The 16,485-nt window shown below is 45.8% G+C and overlaps 1 protein-coding gene across 1 annotated transcript; it reads left to right on the plus strand.

Moving 5' to 3' along the window:
- The first annotated feature begins 1,452 nt into the window (after positions 1–1,452).
- Positions 1,453–15,318, plus strand: mnta (MAX network transcriptional repressor a). Its single transcript, XM_052077422.1, has 6 exons — positions 1,453–1,805; positions 4,156–4,774; positions 4,907–4,948; positions 5,080–5,191; positions 12,849–13,041; positions 14,571–15,318. The coding sequence occupies exons 1-6, from the start codon at positions 1,733–1,735 to the stop codon at positions 15,218–15,220; spliced, it is 1,689 nt and encodes a 562-aa protein (XP_051933382.1). The 5' UTR covers positions 1,453–1,732; the 3' UTR covers positions 15,221–15,318.
- Positions 15,319–16,485: the final 1,167 nt, after the last annotated feature.

Here is a 16,485-nt window from a genome sequence, read left to right on the forward strand (position 1 = left end):
CTCTAAATTGTCCCGAGGTGTGAGTGTGAGCGTGGATGGTTGTTCGTCTCTGTGTGCCCTGCGATTGGCTGGCAACTGATTCATGGTGTCCCCCGCCTACTGCCCGAAGACGGCAGGGATAGGCTCCAGCTCCCCCCGCGACCTTAGTGAGGATCAAGCGGGTCGGAAAATGGATGGATGGATATTTGCCTGGTAATGACTTCTGTTTCATCAGAATTCGCTTCAAAACTTTCTTCTTACTGCAGACTACATTCGTGCAACCTTTCTGAAACTGAGAACTACTTCTTGGGTAACCGATTACTGTGAAGGGCTCATGTGAAATAACCCATTTGCTCAAATTACCTTAATATTGTATGTTATTCATAATTAACATATAAATCGGTCGTGTGAAGACATTGATGATTTCTAACAACTGAGAAGCAGATTTATCACATACAGCACTTTATTTCTATAAATCTTTTTCCATTTTCAGATTATGATTTACACAATAATCCTATGAAATCGCAATATCCTATTACTCGTGAGCTATCTTCAAAACAGGCCCCCGAGTTATTCGTGGTCCTTGAATGTCGATAATGGAAAGGGAACCTGAAATACTGGACATACTTTAGAAAAACATTTCTCCGGATGCAAGTAGCTCTTCCATCTGCCACAAGAGGGAGCATATTTACAAACGTGCCGTGACTTTTCACCCCTTCTTTGCTTCCTGTGACTGGCGCCAAATTGTAAATTGTTTTCGTTACGTGTTATCCTTTCTCTCGGAAAAAGTGAAGTCTTGCAAACGTGGCCATCAAACGTTTTAGCTTTCCTCTTCTCTCTTTCTTTGGAGACGGGAAACGGGACAAGAATGCGGAGTATGTGCGTGTGGGCGTGTGTGTGTTTTTTTTTCTCTGAACCCGTCATCCAAACATCACACAAGAAGGCATTTTTACGCGATAGAACTAGCCAAAGCGCCAATTGCGTCACCATAGTTTCATGAACATCTTCAAACGTTACGCGAAGATCCTCGAGTGTGACACAGCCACGCGTTTCCGACGTCGTTATCGCAATATTTTGTCAAAGGAGGTGGAATTCCAACAATAACGTTTACAAAAATAGTCGCTACAAAGCCTTTTGCGTGACATCCCACGAGCTATATGGCAGTTAGCATTTTTTTGAATTGAAAAGCTTCGTCGAGCACGTGGGGAAACTCCCGTTGGCATGTCTAAAATACTCTTACTCGCAAGTACCTGACAAATTTCCTTTCACAGATCGTCGCGTTACATTCTAGAAGCCATGCCTGTTAGTATTATTTGAAGATCTTTGTAGGATACGTGCTAGGTTTTTCCTGAGCATGTAAGCAAAGGCAATACTGTACTTAACTCTGGGTTTGTGTGACATTACGTGCTCATAATTTGTGAATGTTTTCATCGCCCTCAATCCCGTCCAGTACGTTCTCGCTCCGTGTTTTGACGGCTCCCCGTGGCGTTGGGGCGAGTGGGCGGTTACTCACCGCTGCGTGATTCACAAACCTTATTTGTTCCTACTACTTTGAGCGCCATCTTGTTCGCAACTTCTAGCCACTAGTTTGCACTCAAGGGGGTGTCCACTCCGGTTACCCCGCTCTTGCTCTCCATTGCGCGGGTATCTCGATCTCGCTTGCTTTCACCATTCAACTTATCACGTTCGCTTACATCACCCCCGTCAATTCTTTGTTTGCTTTTGGACTGGGAATCTTTCCAAGCGGACAGAAATGAGCATCGAAACGCTTCTGGAAGCTGCCAGGTTTTTGGAATTGCAAGCCCAGCAACAACAGAGAGCACGTGGTAAGAAGTTGTCTTTTTACTGTCGTTTATATCCTCATTTTGGTTTAACTTGGTCCACCACGTGAGTTATACCTTCAAGTTTGTTTTGACGATTCACTCTCTTGGCAATCATCGCTGACGCATGAATGCCGAATAGCACTAGAGTGCACTTAAAAAAATGTTTTTGTGTTTCTGCACAGATAGTATATATCAGTGTAGGTCTACGAATATGTGGCGCTCTTGGGTTTTTCTTAGCACCGTCGCGGCGATCGTGTGAATGGGCGGTGTCACTGTTTAATACCCCGACGTCGCGTGGCTCACATTACGTTTTCCTGTCAGGTTTCCCCCTGCGGTGTCGACTGCGTGGCGCAGCGCGGGCTTTAAGACCAGCCTGCGCGCCACAGGCTGCAGCCTTTGACTGTTTGTATTTAGTGAAAATATAAATAGCCTCCCGAGGGCGCCGTCTGACGATGACGTGTACATAATGACACGCCCATTTTACCACGTGCGCGCCGGGCAACCCCTCCCGAAGATTATTTATGAGCAGCAGATGCCTCACTACCGCACGGAGACGCGATGCTACATGCAAAGCTAGTAGACCGTTTGTATTTTTGATATGTGTGGAAATAATACTTTTTGTTGTGATGATACGCTAATAAAGTTCCTTTGTTTTGATGCCCGTTTATCACATTAGCCCACCCCCGAACCTTTAAAGGGATAAGGCTGGAAAAAAATAATGCCATACCACTGAGCCATATCGCCAGACGTATGTACAGTAGTACCTTTTTGAATTGGGCGTTTAAAAGCTCACAACTCAAGCTTGTAACAACAACAAAATAATAATAAATTAAAATGAACAAATTGGTCTACACAAAGCAATATTTCTGTTGTATAAGTGTCAAAAAGTGGATCTGAGTTAATTGTCCCTTCTTACCATCAAGTGAAAGAGCATTTAATTTGTTTCACTAGTCACTGTAAATCGTTGTCTTAAAGATTGTCACTGTTGACCAGGAACCCATGTCCAAATTCACCCCCACCCCCAAAATATTTATTTATTTATCATTCCTTACATGGGTATGTTGTTTTTACAAGTTCCTGACTGACCAATCTTTAGCACTCTTGGAATGTTCATGGCTCAACAAACATGTCGTTTTCTTGATGCCCTGGAATCCTCATCCCTGTATCTCCAAAATCGTCACCTTTCAGGGGACCTCCAAACTGGCAGGTTTGCTCAACCATTAACTTTGCATCGTCAAAGAGAGAAAAACATTTTCGAAACTTGACATTGTTCAATATTTATTTAACAGGAATACACGTGGATCGACCAATAGTTAAAAACATGGTGAAGAAATGTTTTGCCAAACTGTGGCATCAGAGAATTAAATCAAGAAACTTGACTGGCTTTGGCCTGAGGCCATCGATTATTTTATTCATTTGTGACATTTCAGTTTGGAGCTATGCAGTGAGATTTGTTTGGTGTGAAGTATGTGCCGTGATTGAAGTTTTCTGAAACACTGGTGTTGCCAATCGGCAATTACGGTCATTCGAATCGCCTTGGAGTGAGTGCTTAACTTCTTCCACGTGGCTCCTCCCCGCATTGCTCAATTTGGTTCGATTGATCGTCTTGCTGCTCCTCCCGCTGCTGTTGTTGCTCGTAGCTGCTGTGCAGCAGGTCACTGCATGTAGACAACTAGGCTAGTTTTGCTATGTGCTGCAGTTATGTAATAGCCTTTGTTTGGGAATGCCTTCAAGTGGTGCCACTCGTAGTTTGTAGCCTGTAGAAACATCTGCCATCAGACTTCTTTCGACTGCGCAGCACTCAGAACGATGGACTTCTTACCATACAAAAGGACATTTTTACGTTTGTTGCATTCATTTTTGTCTTTAACCACATGTAGTGTTGTGCTTATTATTGTGGCTTCAATACATACGCCTGACACAACACTGCTCATTGAAGCATGGTAGCGACTACAGATCAATTCATCAATTCAGTCGCCTGATTTTTAACTGTAAAAATTACTTCCCTGTCCAACATTATTAATCACACCAGCTTAACTCATCAATTCACCTGCAGCTTCAGTATGGACTTTCATTTTCACCAAAGTGCTTTGCATTGGCAAAATAATGCGATTATGGCTAATGGTATTGTGCGGGTCCAGTGGGGAGTAATTGTGTTCAAGGATTCCAGGAGGCGGCTGAACTGTGTTTGCTGTACAGTCACGGGTTCCAATCTCAACTGAAAAGGGATAGTCGGATAGGTTTCTGCAGTCTATCCATGAGTGAGGCGTTGGTTAAACTTTTAGAGGTGTTCAATTAAATGTTGTGACGTAACGTATGTGATGGGAAGTCTTGTGTTGGATGTTGTCCGCAGAGGATGAACTCAAAGAGAAGCTGCGTCTGGATATGCTGACGGAGCAAAGACTCGCTGACGTGAACAAGTACAACTGCAGAGGCCACATCAACAATGTTTTTAAAGCAGAGGAGCTTATCACTGAGCGGCCCCCGGCCTCCATCCCGCCGTCCCTGCCTCGCCCCTCCATGCCCATCGCGGTCATCCCCATCCCGGTTGTCAAACCCACAACCGCCGGCTCCCCTTCTCTCCCTGTGGCCTTGCTCTCCCACCCCGCTGCTCCCCCTGTAGCCTCCCCCAAAAGGGAGCCTCCTTCCCCTCAGGAACAAGGTGTCGTCGCTCCGCCGCGTTCCCCCCAACCCCAACCCCAACCGCATGACCCGAACCACAAACTGCCCCCGCAGAACCATGAACATCACCCGACGCAGCTCCTCGCTCAAACCAACAGCACTCACACACAACAGCAGCAGACGCCCCAACAGCTCCTTCAGCGCTATCCGGGTTCCATCGTCTCACCCCCCCATCCGCCTGCGGTGCACCCCCAGACCCTACAGCCAACCCCCTTGGTCAACGGCCCCAGCAGTCGGGCGAGTCCTCCTGATGACGGGCGACTACTTGACCAAAAGAAACGACCCGGAGGGTAAGGCGATGAAATTGACCTTCAACTTGTTTGTGTATGGTCAGGAATGCATCCTGACACGCGGTTCTCAAATCAGCCCCCTCGTGTCGGAATGTCAAAACCTGAATGTGTTCTGGTGTGTGCTCCCGACAGGGCAGGTACCAGAGAAGTGCATAACAAGCTCGAGAAAAACCGGTGGGTTCAAGCGCCGCCTCAAAAATGCTCCCTTTTATTTCTCCCGTGTTATTGCACAATGCGGACGCGCCAAAAAAAAAGTGCACGAGTGGGCCGTTTCAAACGTGTGTGTGTTTGTGTGTGTCCATCAGACGAGCCCACTTGAAGGAGTGCTTTGAGACCCTGAAAAAGAACATCCCCAACATCGATGAAAAGAAAACCTCCAATTTAAGTGTGCTGAGAAGTGCTCTGAGATACATCCAGGTAGGAAGCAGGCTGACACTTGATTCCGATCCCGTCGTGACTGCGTTTGAAATGCCTAATGGCGGTCGATTGTTTCACTAATGAGCCTTTTCTGAACTCAAAGGCATTATAGCATAGCTTGTGTATGGAAAATAAAAAGTGTATTCCATACACAAAGTGTATTCCAAAATCAAAAGACATGACTCAGTGACTAGTGAATCAAATTAAATGCTCTTTCACTTGATGGTAGAAGGGAATATTAACTCAGAAAATAAAAAAAAGTAATTCAATTAGCATAGCTAAATGCATAGCTTTAGCATAGCTAAAGCTTTAGCATAAAGCTTTAAAAGCTTTAGCATAGCTAAAGCTAGGGGTGCCCAAACTTTTTGGATCGAAGATCTACTTTTTGATCAACTAACCTCACGGGATCTACCCTTACCGACACACACACACACACACACACACACAAATTTAAGATTTACCTGCTTTATTTTATTTTTTTAATATATTTTTTTAGTGAAAATGAGACTGATTAGTGTGCAGTGCGTCGGCTTCACAGTGCAGAGGTACCGGGTTCGATTCCAGCTCCGGCCTCCCTGTGTGGAGTTTGCATGTTCTCCCCGGGCCTGGGTGGGTTTTCTCCAGGTGCTCCGGTTTCCTCCCACATTCCAAAAACATGCGTGGCAGGCTGATTGAACACTCTAAATTGTCCCTAGGTGTGAGTGTGAGCGTGGATGGTTGTTCGTCTATGTGTGCCCTGCGATTGGCTGGCAACCGATTCAGGGTGTCCTCCGCCTACTGCCCAGAGACGGCTGGGATGGGCTCCAGCACCCCCCGCGACCCTAGTGAGGATCAAGCGGTACGGAAGATGAATGAATGAATGAATAGTGTGCAGTGTATATTAACACAAAAAATATATTACTAACATGTACAAAGACACACAAATGTTTTTTTTTTTTCTTCTGAACACTCCTCGGATCTACTTGGGACCTGTCTTAGATGTACAAAGACACACAAATGTTTTTTTCTTTTCTTTTTTTTTTCTTCTCAACACTCCTCGGATCTACTTGGGACCTGTCTTAGATCTACCGGTAGATCAGGATCTACCTAATGGGCACCCCTGGTAAAGCTATGCATTTAGCTATGCTAATTGAATTGCATACAAGACACAAAAAAAAAAAATCTCTTTCCGTGCTGGATTTAAATTGACTGACATGATGACGTGCATGTTATATTTTAACCTGCTCAAGAGGTCGGTACCACGACTGTACACTCACCCACGAGAGCATATAACAGCAGCGGCGAAACCAAAGCACATTACACAACAATTAACATAAAAGAATACGCATGTCCTCTTTCCTGCTAGATTTACTGTCCGCTGCTCAAAGGTTTAGCACCTTGAGTACATGACACGCCTTAGCCTCTCGTACTTCCGCTACGCTGTCACTCTTCTTTGCACAGCACACAATCTCGAAGAGCGTCTGTCCAACAAGAATACATAATCTGAATCCCAAAATGAATCAAAACATTTGGAAGTGGTTCCTGGAGAAGTAGGAAGTGACCGAGGCCTGTCCAGATCGCTTGCGATTTATTTATTGCGCCACACCAAATTCAGAAACTGGTTCAAAAGATGAGGTCTGACTTGAGCTGTAAAGGGCTCAACCTTTTTTTTTTTAAATTATTACAGGTGTGTTGACGCTCGCCATTACTAAAAAAAACATCATAACATTGTGACTAGTCTGTAAATGGTCACGAACTATTAAAAAAAATTACAGTATCTGTAATGTTTATTTCTAATTTGCGCTTCGAATTCAACTCACTGGACACTTAATTAGCGAGACACTTTATCGAAAATTCTGCCTGCACTCTTGTTAAATATAGTAGACTGGCTTTGTTTTGCACAGATTGAATTGAATACAACTTTATTGTCAAATGTGCTGGATGAAATTTCTTCCCTCTCAACATAAAACGACTGTTTTGACGGCTGTTTTTCTGCTAAAATGGCGCCATTGGCGCTATTCGGGGATGCGTCAGGGCAGCGTCAGATCGAATCGGGCGTCTTCCATCTACAGGAAAAGCTTAGCTAATTAGCGTCGAAATACTTTCAAATTAGAGGTGCGTTGATCATTACGTATGCCTTATTTAAGAGAATGAAGTGGAAGAGTCGGCCTGCGGCAATTAAATGTTATTCAATATTTGTAGTGTTGTTGTATTGTTTACATGCAATTAGGGTGTTTACACATGCCTGTTGCATTCCTCTCTCTAGTTTCAATATCAAGCTGAGATACACGTTCTTCTTCATTTTCTTGCATCGCCCCCCATCCTCCACACCACCAGCACCACCCAGCTCTGTCTTCAGGCACTTGAAATGTTTCAGTCCGCAAGCTGTTCCCATACTTACTACTGAATCATGTGGCCTCTTGAGGGCTCGTGGAAAATAATCGTCTTTCGAAGAAGCCGGTAACGCTCGATACAGAATAGTTGCAGTCTGACTGTCGATAACACAGAGGGGAAAGTAGGCCAGGGTGAGTGCAGAGCTTTTTACCCAATCCCGCTGCCAATGATGGAGCTTGACCCGCCTCCTCTTGGAAAAAAAGTCTCTGTGGGCACCGAGAAGTCCTTTTATATAAATAATCATGTTGTTTTGCCAGAGACGTCTGAATGGTTGTCGTAACATTCCTACAGCAATCACAATGATGAAGCTGATGTAAGTGTAAATGCACATTAACTGTGGCGAAAAATTTCCAACTCCCAAAAGGGAGCACAGGTGAGGTTTCGGCAAAGATTGGCTTCAAGATGAACATTTATGCTGTTGCCCATTCACCAATGAGAGGAGGCTTTTTTTTCACCTTTCATTTTAAATATCTTCAGGGCAAGTCAGTCATGTGCTTGACGTGTATTTTTAATTGACGTGACATTCTTCATGTGCTTGCGAGTTACTCGACATCTTGTAGTCGATGTCCAAGGCAAGAAAAAGTGCTTCAGCTCATCTATGAGGAAAGGATTTTCAGACCAATGTTTGTTTTTTTTTACATCGATGGTCCCAAATGAGCTTTTCTTTCATGCCATGTGAACCTACTTGTTGCGAGTCAATCGACAGCTGCGGTCGACATCCGCCCCTCTTGTCTTTTCTGAATGTCGGCCATGTAACAATGGCTGCGCGCGGAGCAAGAAAATCGTATAGGCGCGCCCCCCCCTCGTCGAAGCTGAAAACTAATCTCTAATGCAGTACGAGTCCTCCCACATGCCCCGCCCCTCCCTTGCGGGCCTCGCTGAGCTTTTTAAGGCCACATGAGCAGCGAGCACATGGCTAGCTCGAGTTGCCTGACGTCACTCGCCTGTGCTGCTCCTCCGCCCAGCGCTGCAGCAGACACGACTCGGGAGTACTCGCAGTTTGAGGCGCCAGATTCTGGACTGGTTTGCTCGTGTGTTGCGGGGAGCATTTACAAACATTCACTTTCACGTTCAGAACCTTAAATCCATGTACAGGCATTACCAATTGACCTAAGATGTAGATTTTTCTTTTTTTGGGGGGTGGGGTGTAGACAGACTACCGGTACTTGGGAGGGGGATGGTGGGGGGGACCCGGAAGCAAGGCTGGATTTGATCCTAGGACTGAGTAGTGATGAATAGAAGGTCAAAAGTAAGTTAAAGAAACAAAAACATATTACGCAACAGTTGAACTGTCTACTATATCGCCGCTGGATTTTCAGGTTTGGTGGAAACTGGGTAAAATCTGGATTATCAACGACCACATTTTAATCCAGTTGATATCAAAACGCTTCTGAAGGTTTCCTGCCAACACTGACTGCTCTCTGGAATTGTTCCTAATTGACAGAGGCCCCAATTCCAGCGGCTGGTTGGTCTCTGGCGGTGGGTTCCAGCTGCGTAGCGACTTTTCGCAGTTAGCTTCCGTGCTAACGTCCACGGTTAGCTTCCGTGCTCTTCATACTTAACTGTGTGCTTGGTACGCTTTCAGTGATGAACAGGGTTGTTTTGGCCCAACATACCTTTTTGGTTTTATAGCCATAAAGTTCCTCCTTGGTTTTGTTAGACCATATAATGTCTGACGTGTTGGGAGATTTTTTTTTTTTTTTTTTGGACCCAGAGTCCACACTTGTGATACCACTTCATCTGAGTTGTATAATTTTACTTCCCCTCTTGAAAATATGTCAATAGATATATAGATGTGTATATATATTTTTCCCGAGCACATTTTTTAGAGGGGGGGGTCACAAAAATAATTTTGAAAACATTTAAATACGGGTGTGTCCACTTTTTATTTCCAAGAACAAAAAAGGTGATTTTTTTTTTCCCCACACAAAGGTTCACTTGTGAGCCATCGGGCACCACACGAAGTGCCCCCTTCCAGCTGGAAGGCGCGGCCAGATGAGTCTCAGCACGCAGTCACAAGACCGCCGGCCCGAGATCCGGCTTTAGCGGCGTGTTGGCAACGTGGCCTCGCTCGCACGCTGCTGGCCCTTTAAGATGGTGCAGTACAGCTTGTCCTCAACTGCTGCACAAGTGAGTCAGGGTGTACGCTGCCCGCCCCTCCCCTCCCCCCCCCCCCCCCCCCCCTCCGTCAGGCCATGTGCGCCGCACTTTTGTTTTTTTCCACTCCTCCCTTGTGACAGCCAGCTTGACCAGTGTTTGCCTGACACACACCCACACGCTCGGCGCGGCCCATTCCTGCCCTGATCTAGATTACCACGTAAACAAAATTGAAGTTAGGTCTTATCTCTCAGGAATTGTGTTTGTGGGATGCATGGGGGGGGTGGGGCAGAGGTGGTGTCAGTCATGTGTTAGTAAACTAAAGGTGCTTGGAACCCGATGTTCTAGCAACACATCAGCACGATTAGCGGGACGCCATGTGGGAGCCATCTGCTTCGGAGCGGCTTCTCGGGTTTCAAGGGTTTGCTTCTACGTGGACGGGCGGGTTTGTTGTCTGCGCCACGTGTGCGCACACACACACACACGGACGCACAGCAGCTCTGTGGGTCACTGTGTTTGCGTAGCACCTTGCCCTCTTTTTCGATCTCCTTGACTCATAGTTTGTTTTAGGAGATGCAAGGAGGTGCGTCGCCGTGGCAGTCGTTGTTTAAAGTCTTAACTTCATTGTATATTCTGATGGACTTGACGTCAGTTGAGAAATACCTTGCGTAGTCGATGCTGTGAATGGTCTCGGTTGCCGAGGGAACCTTGGAGCTGTTTCCCTGACAACCGATGATGACAAGGGATGCTGTCTGTCATTGGGTGCTGGTTGGAAAGGAAAGGCTTCTCACATCACATCATGTCCTCATATTAGTGAGTGCACTTGTTCTCATAAGTGTCATGGATGCTGATGGAGCCACTGACTTGGGGCTGGAGGCGGGGCTACCGTCACATATTGCGACAGTCAGTCACAGAGTGAGGCAAGCAACCGTTCACACAGACATTGAATTGAATCCAACTTTATTGTCAAATGTGCTGTATGTGGATGACATTTTTTCCCTCTCAACATAAAATAAGAGGAGCGGGTGTCCGCGCCGCCATCAAAAGAAAAGTTAACAAAAATAATACAAGACAACAACCGCACATATGGACAATTTAGACGGAAATGAACCAATCGTTCATGTCTTTAGACTTTGTGAGGAAGACCAGCTGAAAATCCGTTTTGCGTGTTCTGATCATATATATCAAAGCACTGTTTTAAAAAAAATCCTTTATATAAACGAATGCTAGAATGTTAGAGCGGTGTTGATTTGTTTGTTTGTTTGTTTTATTGAGCATATATAGTACACACAATAACAGGTTGACAAAGGTCAAACAAAATTATAAAAGGAAAATTAGAAATAGTTAAAAGAGAGAAAAAACACACATCATCACAGTTATATGCTCAAAGGAGTAGGAAGAAGTACATAACTTATCTAGTCCTACCCCTTATTATGTAACTGAATTGTTCATTTTTCAAAACAAAGAAATGAAAAACTACATATCATTAAATATTTTTACCCTTGTGTATACTATGCTATTCTATTTCCACACCTTTTGGTTTGTGTATATATATATAGTTATTCTTTCTTCTTTTGTATTTCAATTTTCTGATATTCATTATAATTAGCATTCCTTGAATACAATTTAACATGTTTATTATTATGCCTCAAGTTTGATGAATGCAAGTGTGGTTGGTGTGTGCTTTTCCAAAACGTGCACATAAAAAAAAAGGTGAAGGAAAATGCGAAAACGTTGGCTTCGTGCTTACTGAGCTCAAGTTTCTTCCATGACTGACTGGAGCTCAGCATTTTTATGCCACCTCGTCTTTCATGAAGTAAACCATCGTTGAATTTGGAGTTCGAAGGTCTTTAAAGCTTTGTGGTTGGGCTGCGATGTTTCTCCCACGGGGCGGGAGGCCACTAATCCAGGATGAAGATAAGGGACAGGTGCCCGCCTTTTTTTTTTTTTTTTTTTCATGTAGTCATGTGTTCTGATGAAACGTGCCCTTTAAACACACAAACACGCGGGGACGGGCCGCATGCATTGTCGGCTGACGTGCGCACACAGCCGTGTCGAGTGAGCACAAGCAGGAAGTCCGCCCGATCAGGAAATGCTCATTGGACTCACTATCACGCTGCGTACTCCCTCCCTGTGCACGTGGATGTCGATTTTCCAAAATAACTGTGTAATATTCACGCGTGTCACACGGTTACTGCTCTTTTCTCAGCCAGTTTTGATGTTTGATTTAGGTAGAGTGTTGACTTGTGCGTCAACTGACCTGCAGCTCGAGGGGGGGAAACTGGGTCATCGAGTCAGTGCCTGGAAGCACCGCCCACTTTCCTTCTCCCGCCCCGCCTCATCTTGCCTAACGTGCCCTCAAACCAAAACTGTGCTTCATAACAAAACAGATTACTCGCAGGATCAAGCGAATTCCTTTTGCATCGGTTTCCCCACATTTTATTTTATGACAATTGTTTTAGCGGCTTATTTCTTTAGTAAATGGTAAATAGTTTTTCGGCAGGGTCCACACCCACAGTTACAATGGAACCAGAAGTTGTCTGCTTAATGATAATCATATCGCGACACGTCACAGACACAAACGTTTTATTTCACTTAACAGGTCAGGATTGGTTGTGTGCCAAGTGACATTCAAGGAAAAACACTTTTATTAGTCTCACATTGGTGAAATCCCTTTTTTTTTTTTACAGCAGCACACAAGTTTAAAAACATCAAATAATTTAAAATTGAATGCTTCAAAGTACATAAAATGGCTACACACAGTTTCTTGGTTGAAGTTTGAACTTTTTGGCCATCATAGCAAAAGATGTTTGATGCATCCACAAAACTACTCATTTCGAAAAGAACGCCATCCCGACGCGTCATGTTTTGTTTTTCTTGAAATGGAACCGGGGCCTTCCGTCAAAGTAGGAGGACTTACCGACGGTTCCAAACAGCCGTCGGTGTTGGCACAAACCCTTCAGGCTTCTGTTAAAAAACAAACACAAATGGCGATTGGTTGAGTCTGAACACATGCACGTATTCGGTTATAAGAGGGTGTGCACACTTCTGCAAACAAATGATCTCTCGTGACGCTAAGCAATTTATGGAAAATGGGTGGATGTTTGATTGATTTATTTTGTTTTAATTTACATAAGGCAGTAAGTGTATTGTTCCACGGGCCCTCATGAGTTTGTGTGCCCGGCAGACGCTGAAGCGCAAAGAGAAGGAGTATGAGCACGACATGGAGCGCCTGGCCCGCGAGAAGATCGCCACGCAGCAGCACTTGGAGGAGCTGAAGAACGAGCTGAGCCAGTGGATGGACGTGGTGGAGATTGAGCGCGTGCTGCGGCAGACGGCGCAGCCCGAGGAGGATCAAGCTTCCACTTCCACTGCCTCAGGTGGGAACAAAAGAGCGCTCGGAAGCAGTCATTGCTACGGGATCGAAAACGATTGCTACTCATGCGGGCTTGCGCCGCCATTTGGATGCGTTTGCGTATCCTGGGGGAGGTGATCCTCAAATTCAATACAGTTCGTGCAAAATCAATGATCATATTCTCATGACTGTGGTGCAGATATTGGTATACTGTTGAGGGCTATCGCTATCATATATTTTTAGACTATTGCATCGATAAATCAGATAAAATGATTTTGCATTAAAGTGTATTACAACCTCACCCCTACGGTTATTTCCCATGATTCTTAGTCAAGGCGGCAGGAAATAGTTCTAGTTCTTGTATGATGGCAACATGGACGCCTGCTAGCAATTTGATGCTGATGAGAATGCGAACATGAATGTGAAAGTAAATAGTAAGGAATTTAACTTTGAGTTTACCTTTCGGTCACACAGACTGCAATAATATTGTCCCCCCCCCCCCCCCCCCATTTGTAAGTAACACCTCGAAGCCAGAAATGATCATCTTGCATGCGGTCTGACTGCAGCATCAGGTTTGGAGGACTTACACATTTCCCATGATTCTTAGAAATGAAAAGAGGAAGTAGTTGTAGTTACAGTATGGCGAAAAAATACATTGGTGCCCGCTAGACATTAGATGTTGACGAGAATGCGGCGCGGGCACCTGCAGCGGCTCCTCTTGTTGTCTGTTTAAGTAACATCTATCTTCTATATATATATTGCGCGTCGTCCCGCACGCGGTCTGTCCTTCCGTCTGTCCCTTTTCAAAACGTACCTACTTCACCGCGCCGCTGCGCGCCACCACTGCGCGCCACCACTGCGCCGCTCAGGCAGTGGCTCACTACGATCGCGCGGGCATCTTAGCGAAAAAATGTTGTCTACCCACAAGCATTGCAATAAAATTGTTAGTTATTTAGTAGAGCTAAACATCTCTTTATTTTCGCGATAAGCAATGAAGATGACCAAAAAGTTGAACCAAGCAACAACACTTCTGTGGGCCGAAGGCCCACCTTACCAGCCTTCCGCAGGAACTAGCTGATGAGCCGCCCGGAGGGCGGCGAACCAGCTAGTACAGCATAAAATTTCATCTATGCTGTATGCTACACTTGCAGCGCATTTGACAATAAAGTTGTACTTGACTTGAATGAGAACGGAATAGAAAGGAATTTACATTATGTAATTCATGTTTCACATGCCCTTATTTTAGCCCAAGAGTAAACCATAAAACCAAAAGATGTTAAATAAATCTGATATTGTTTCTTGTCATACAGACAAATTGATTGCTGGTGAGTGTTATTTGGGAAGTGGACCTCGGAAAAAAAATTGCATATAAAATGGCAAAAAGTAAGGAAAACAAATTCCTGTGAGATGATTTTTCCAAATGATTCAGCCCTAATATAAGCAGGCATTCTCAGCGTACTAAATATTGTTTAGCGTTTCTCTATTTGGTGCATGTAGGTTGACTCCCGGTGTATGTTGACTAGGTGGTCAAGTGACATTTGCGTGTGCTTGCAGAAGGCGAAGAGGTGATGGACGAGGACGATGAGGACGAAGAAGTGATGGCGCGACCTCCAAGCGAGTCGCCCGCTGCCCCTCAGGCCCACAAAAGCGAGAACCTCCACCTGACGCCCGTCACCGCCGCCCTCTCCTTGACTGTGACCGCCCCCACGCCCTCTTTCATCGCCCATCAGGTGTCGGCGCTGCAGCCGCCGGCCAAGCCCCCTGTCCCCGGCGCGGCCCCCGCCGCTGGCCAGCCCACCTTACACCCAACCGTCATCGCCCACGCATCTGCCTCGCACCCGTCCGTCATCCAAGCGGTCAACCATGTCATCCAGGCAGGTGGTCCGAAACACATCGCCCAGCTGGCGCCGGGGCAGCCGCCCATCGGCCACATTACCGTGCACCCGGTGGCCCACCTGAGCCCCCACCTCCCTGCCCTGTACCCTCAGCCAGTGGCTGTCACACAGCCCGCGTTGATCAGCCACATTGCGCACACGTTGGGCCACGTCAACGGCGCCGCTAACCCACCCCCACCTGGCGCCGCCATCATGGGCAAACAGACCGTAGTAGCCCACCACTCGCAGCTTGTGGGCCAGACTGTCCTCAACCCTGTCACCATGGTGACCATGCCCTCCTTTCCCATCAGCACTCTGAAACTCGCCTGAAGCGGCTCACCGACACCCCTCTGTACGTGAACATCGCGCCGACCGTCAAGGAGGGCTCAGTGGATCCGGGTGTCGACATAGGCACCCTCACATGTCACGTCTGCTGCTTCGAGTCAGGGACAGGAAGGGCCTGCTGGGGTGGGCCAATGGCAGGGCTCGACGTGACTCGACCCGCCATAAGCAGCACGTTGAGAATGGGAGTCAACTGAAGACCCGCCCCTCCGCCTGCAAACTCGTGCTCTTCTGCCACATTCAAATTGTGGACTGGATTCGCTGTGGTGCAGAGCTGCAGTCCTCAGGGACTTGCATCTGTGGCAATACCGCCCCCTGCTGTCCCCTAAGGTTAGGTACCTTAATTTAGCGCACTCGTTGCTCTCTCCGGCTTTTGTGTTGGCTCATTGTCCTGTCAGATGTTTACACTAAACTATTGTTTCCCAACCTTGATTGAGATATTTTACATTTGACCCAGTCAGCAAAGGCATCTGGCCCGGATTCGGCATGAAGCTGGAACAGCTGGCCTTGAGTCGGCACTGGCGTAATGCATGTGGGCCGAACACGGCCCAGGAGTGGCAAAGGAGGCATTGGCTTGACTCTGGCAAACCAGACGAGGGCCAGTTGTGGAGTGAAGTATTTGGGCCAGAAATCAATTTACAACTGCGGCCCGTATATGGCCAGCCAGTATTGAGCCACCCTTAAATGCAGTTTCAGATTTATTTTTTCAACACACAGCCTTGTTTTACAATTGCACACCAATGCGGAATTCCATTCATCACAGACACACACACACAATTAGGGTGCAATTCATTGAGTATCCGCTAGGGGGACACTGTTTTGACCAGAGAAGACAACAGCAGCCTCAGTCCGTCACTGAGACAGACCCATGACAGCAGACGCTATCAACAGCACTCTCACATTTACACATTTAATAGCACTCTCCTTAGTTTGTAAGGTGTAGGCAGGGATTACATTTAGATTTTATATGCACGTGTAAATGGTTTAAAACTTTCTTTAAATATCTTGTTTAATCATAAAGTGCATTACTATATTTTTCAAGACCAATTACTTGTTAAAGTTTGTACAATCAGTGGGATCAGTTGCAATGCATATATGTGAATGATAAAAGCAAATTGTACATTTGTCGAAGGAAATGTAAGGTGCTTCATGAAATGTTTTGTAAAAGATACGTTCATTAAATTTCAACATTTTCCAAATGTTCTTGTGCTTCTTTATACTAAAACAAAGGAAAGACATATTGTTTTGGTTGT

Source organism: Hippocampus zosterae, chromosome 10 (assembly GCF_025434085.1).
Source record: "Hippocampus zosterae strain Florida chromosome 10, ASM2543408v3, whole genome shotgun sequence".
In the NCBI taxonomy this organism is placed as follows: domain Eukaryota; kingdom Metazoa; phylum Chordata; class Actinopteri; order Syngnathiformes; family Syngnathidae; genus Hippocampus; species Hippocampus zosterae.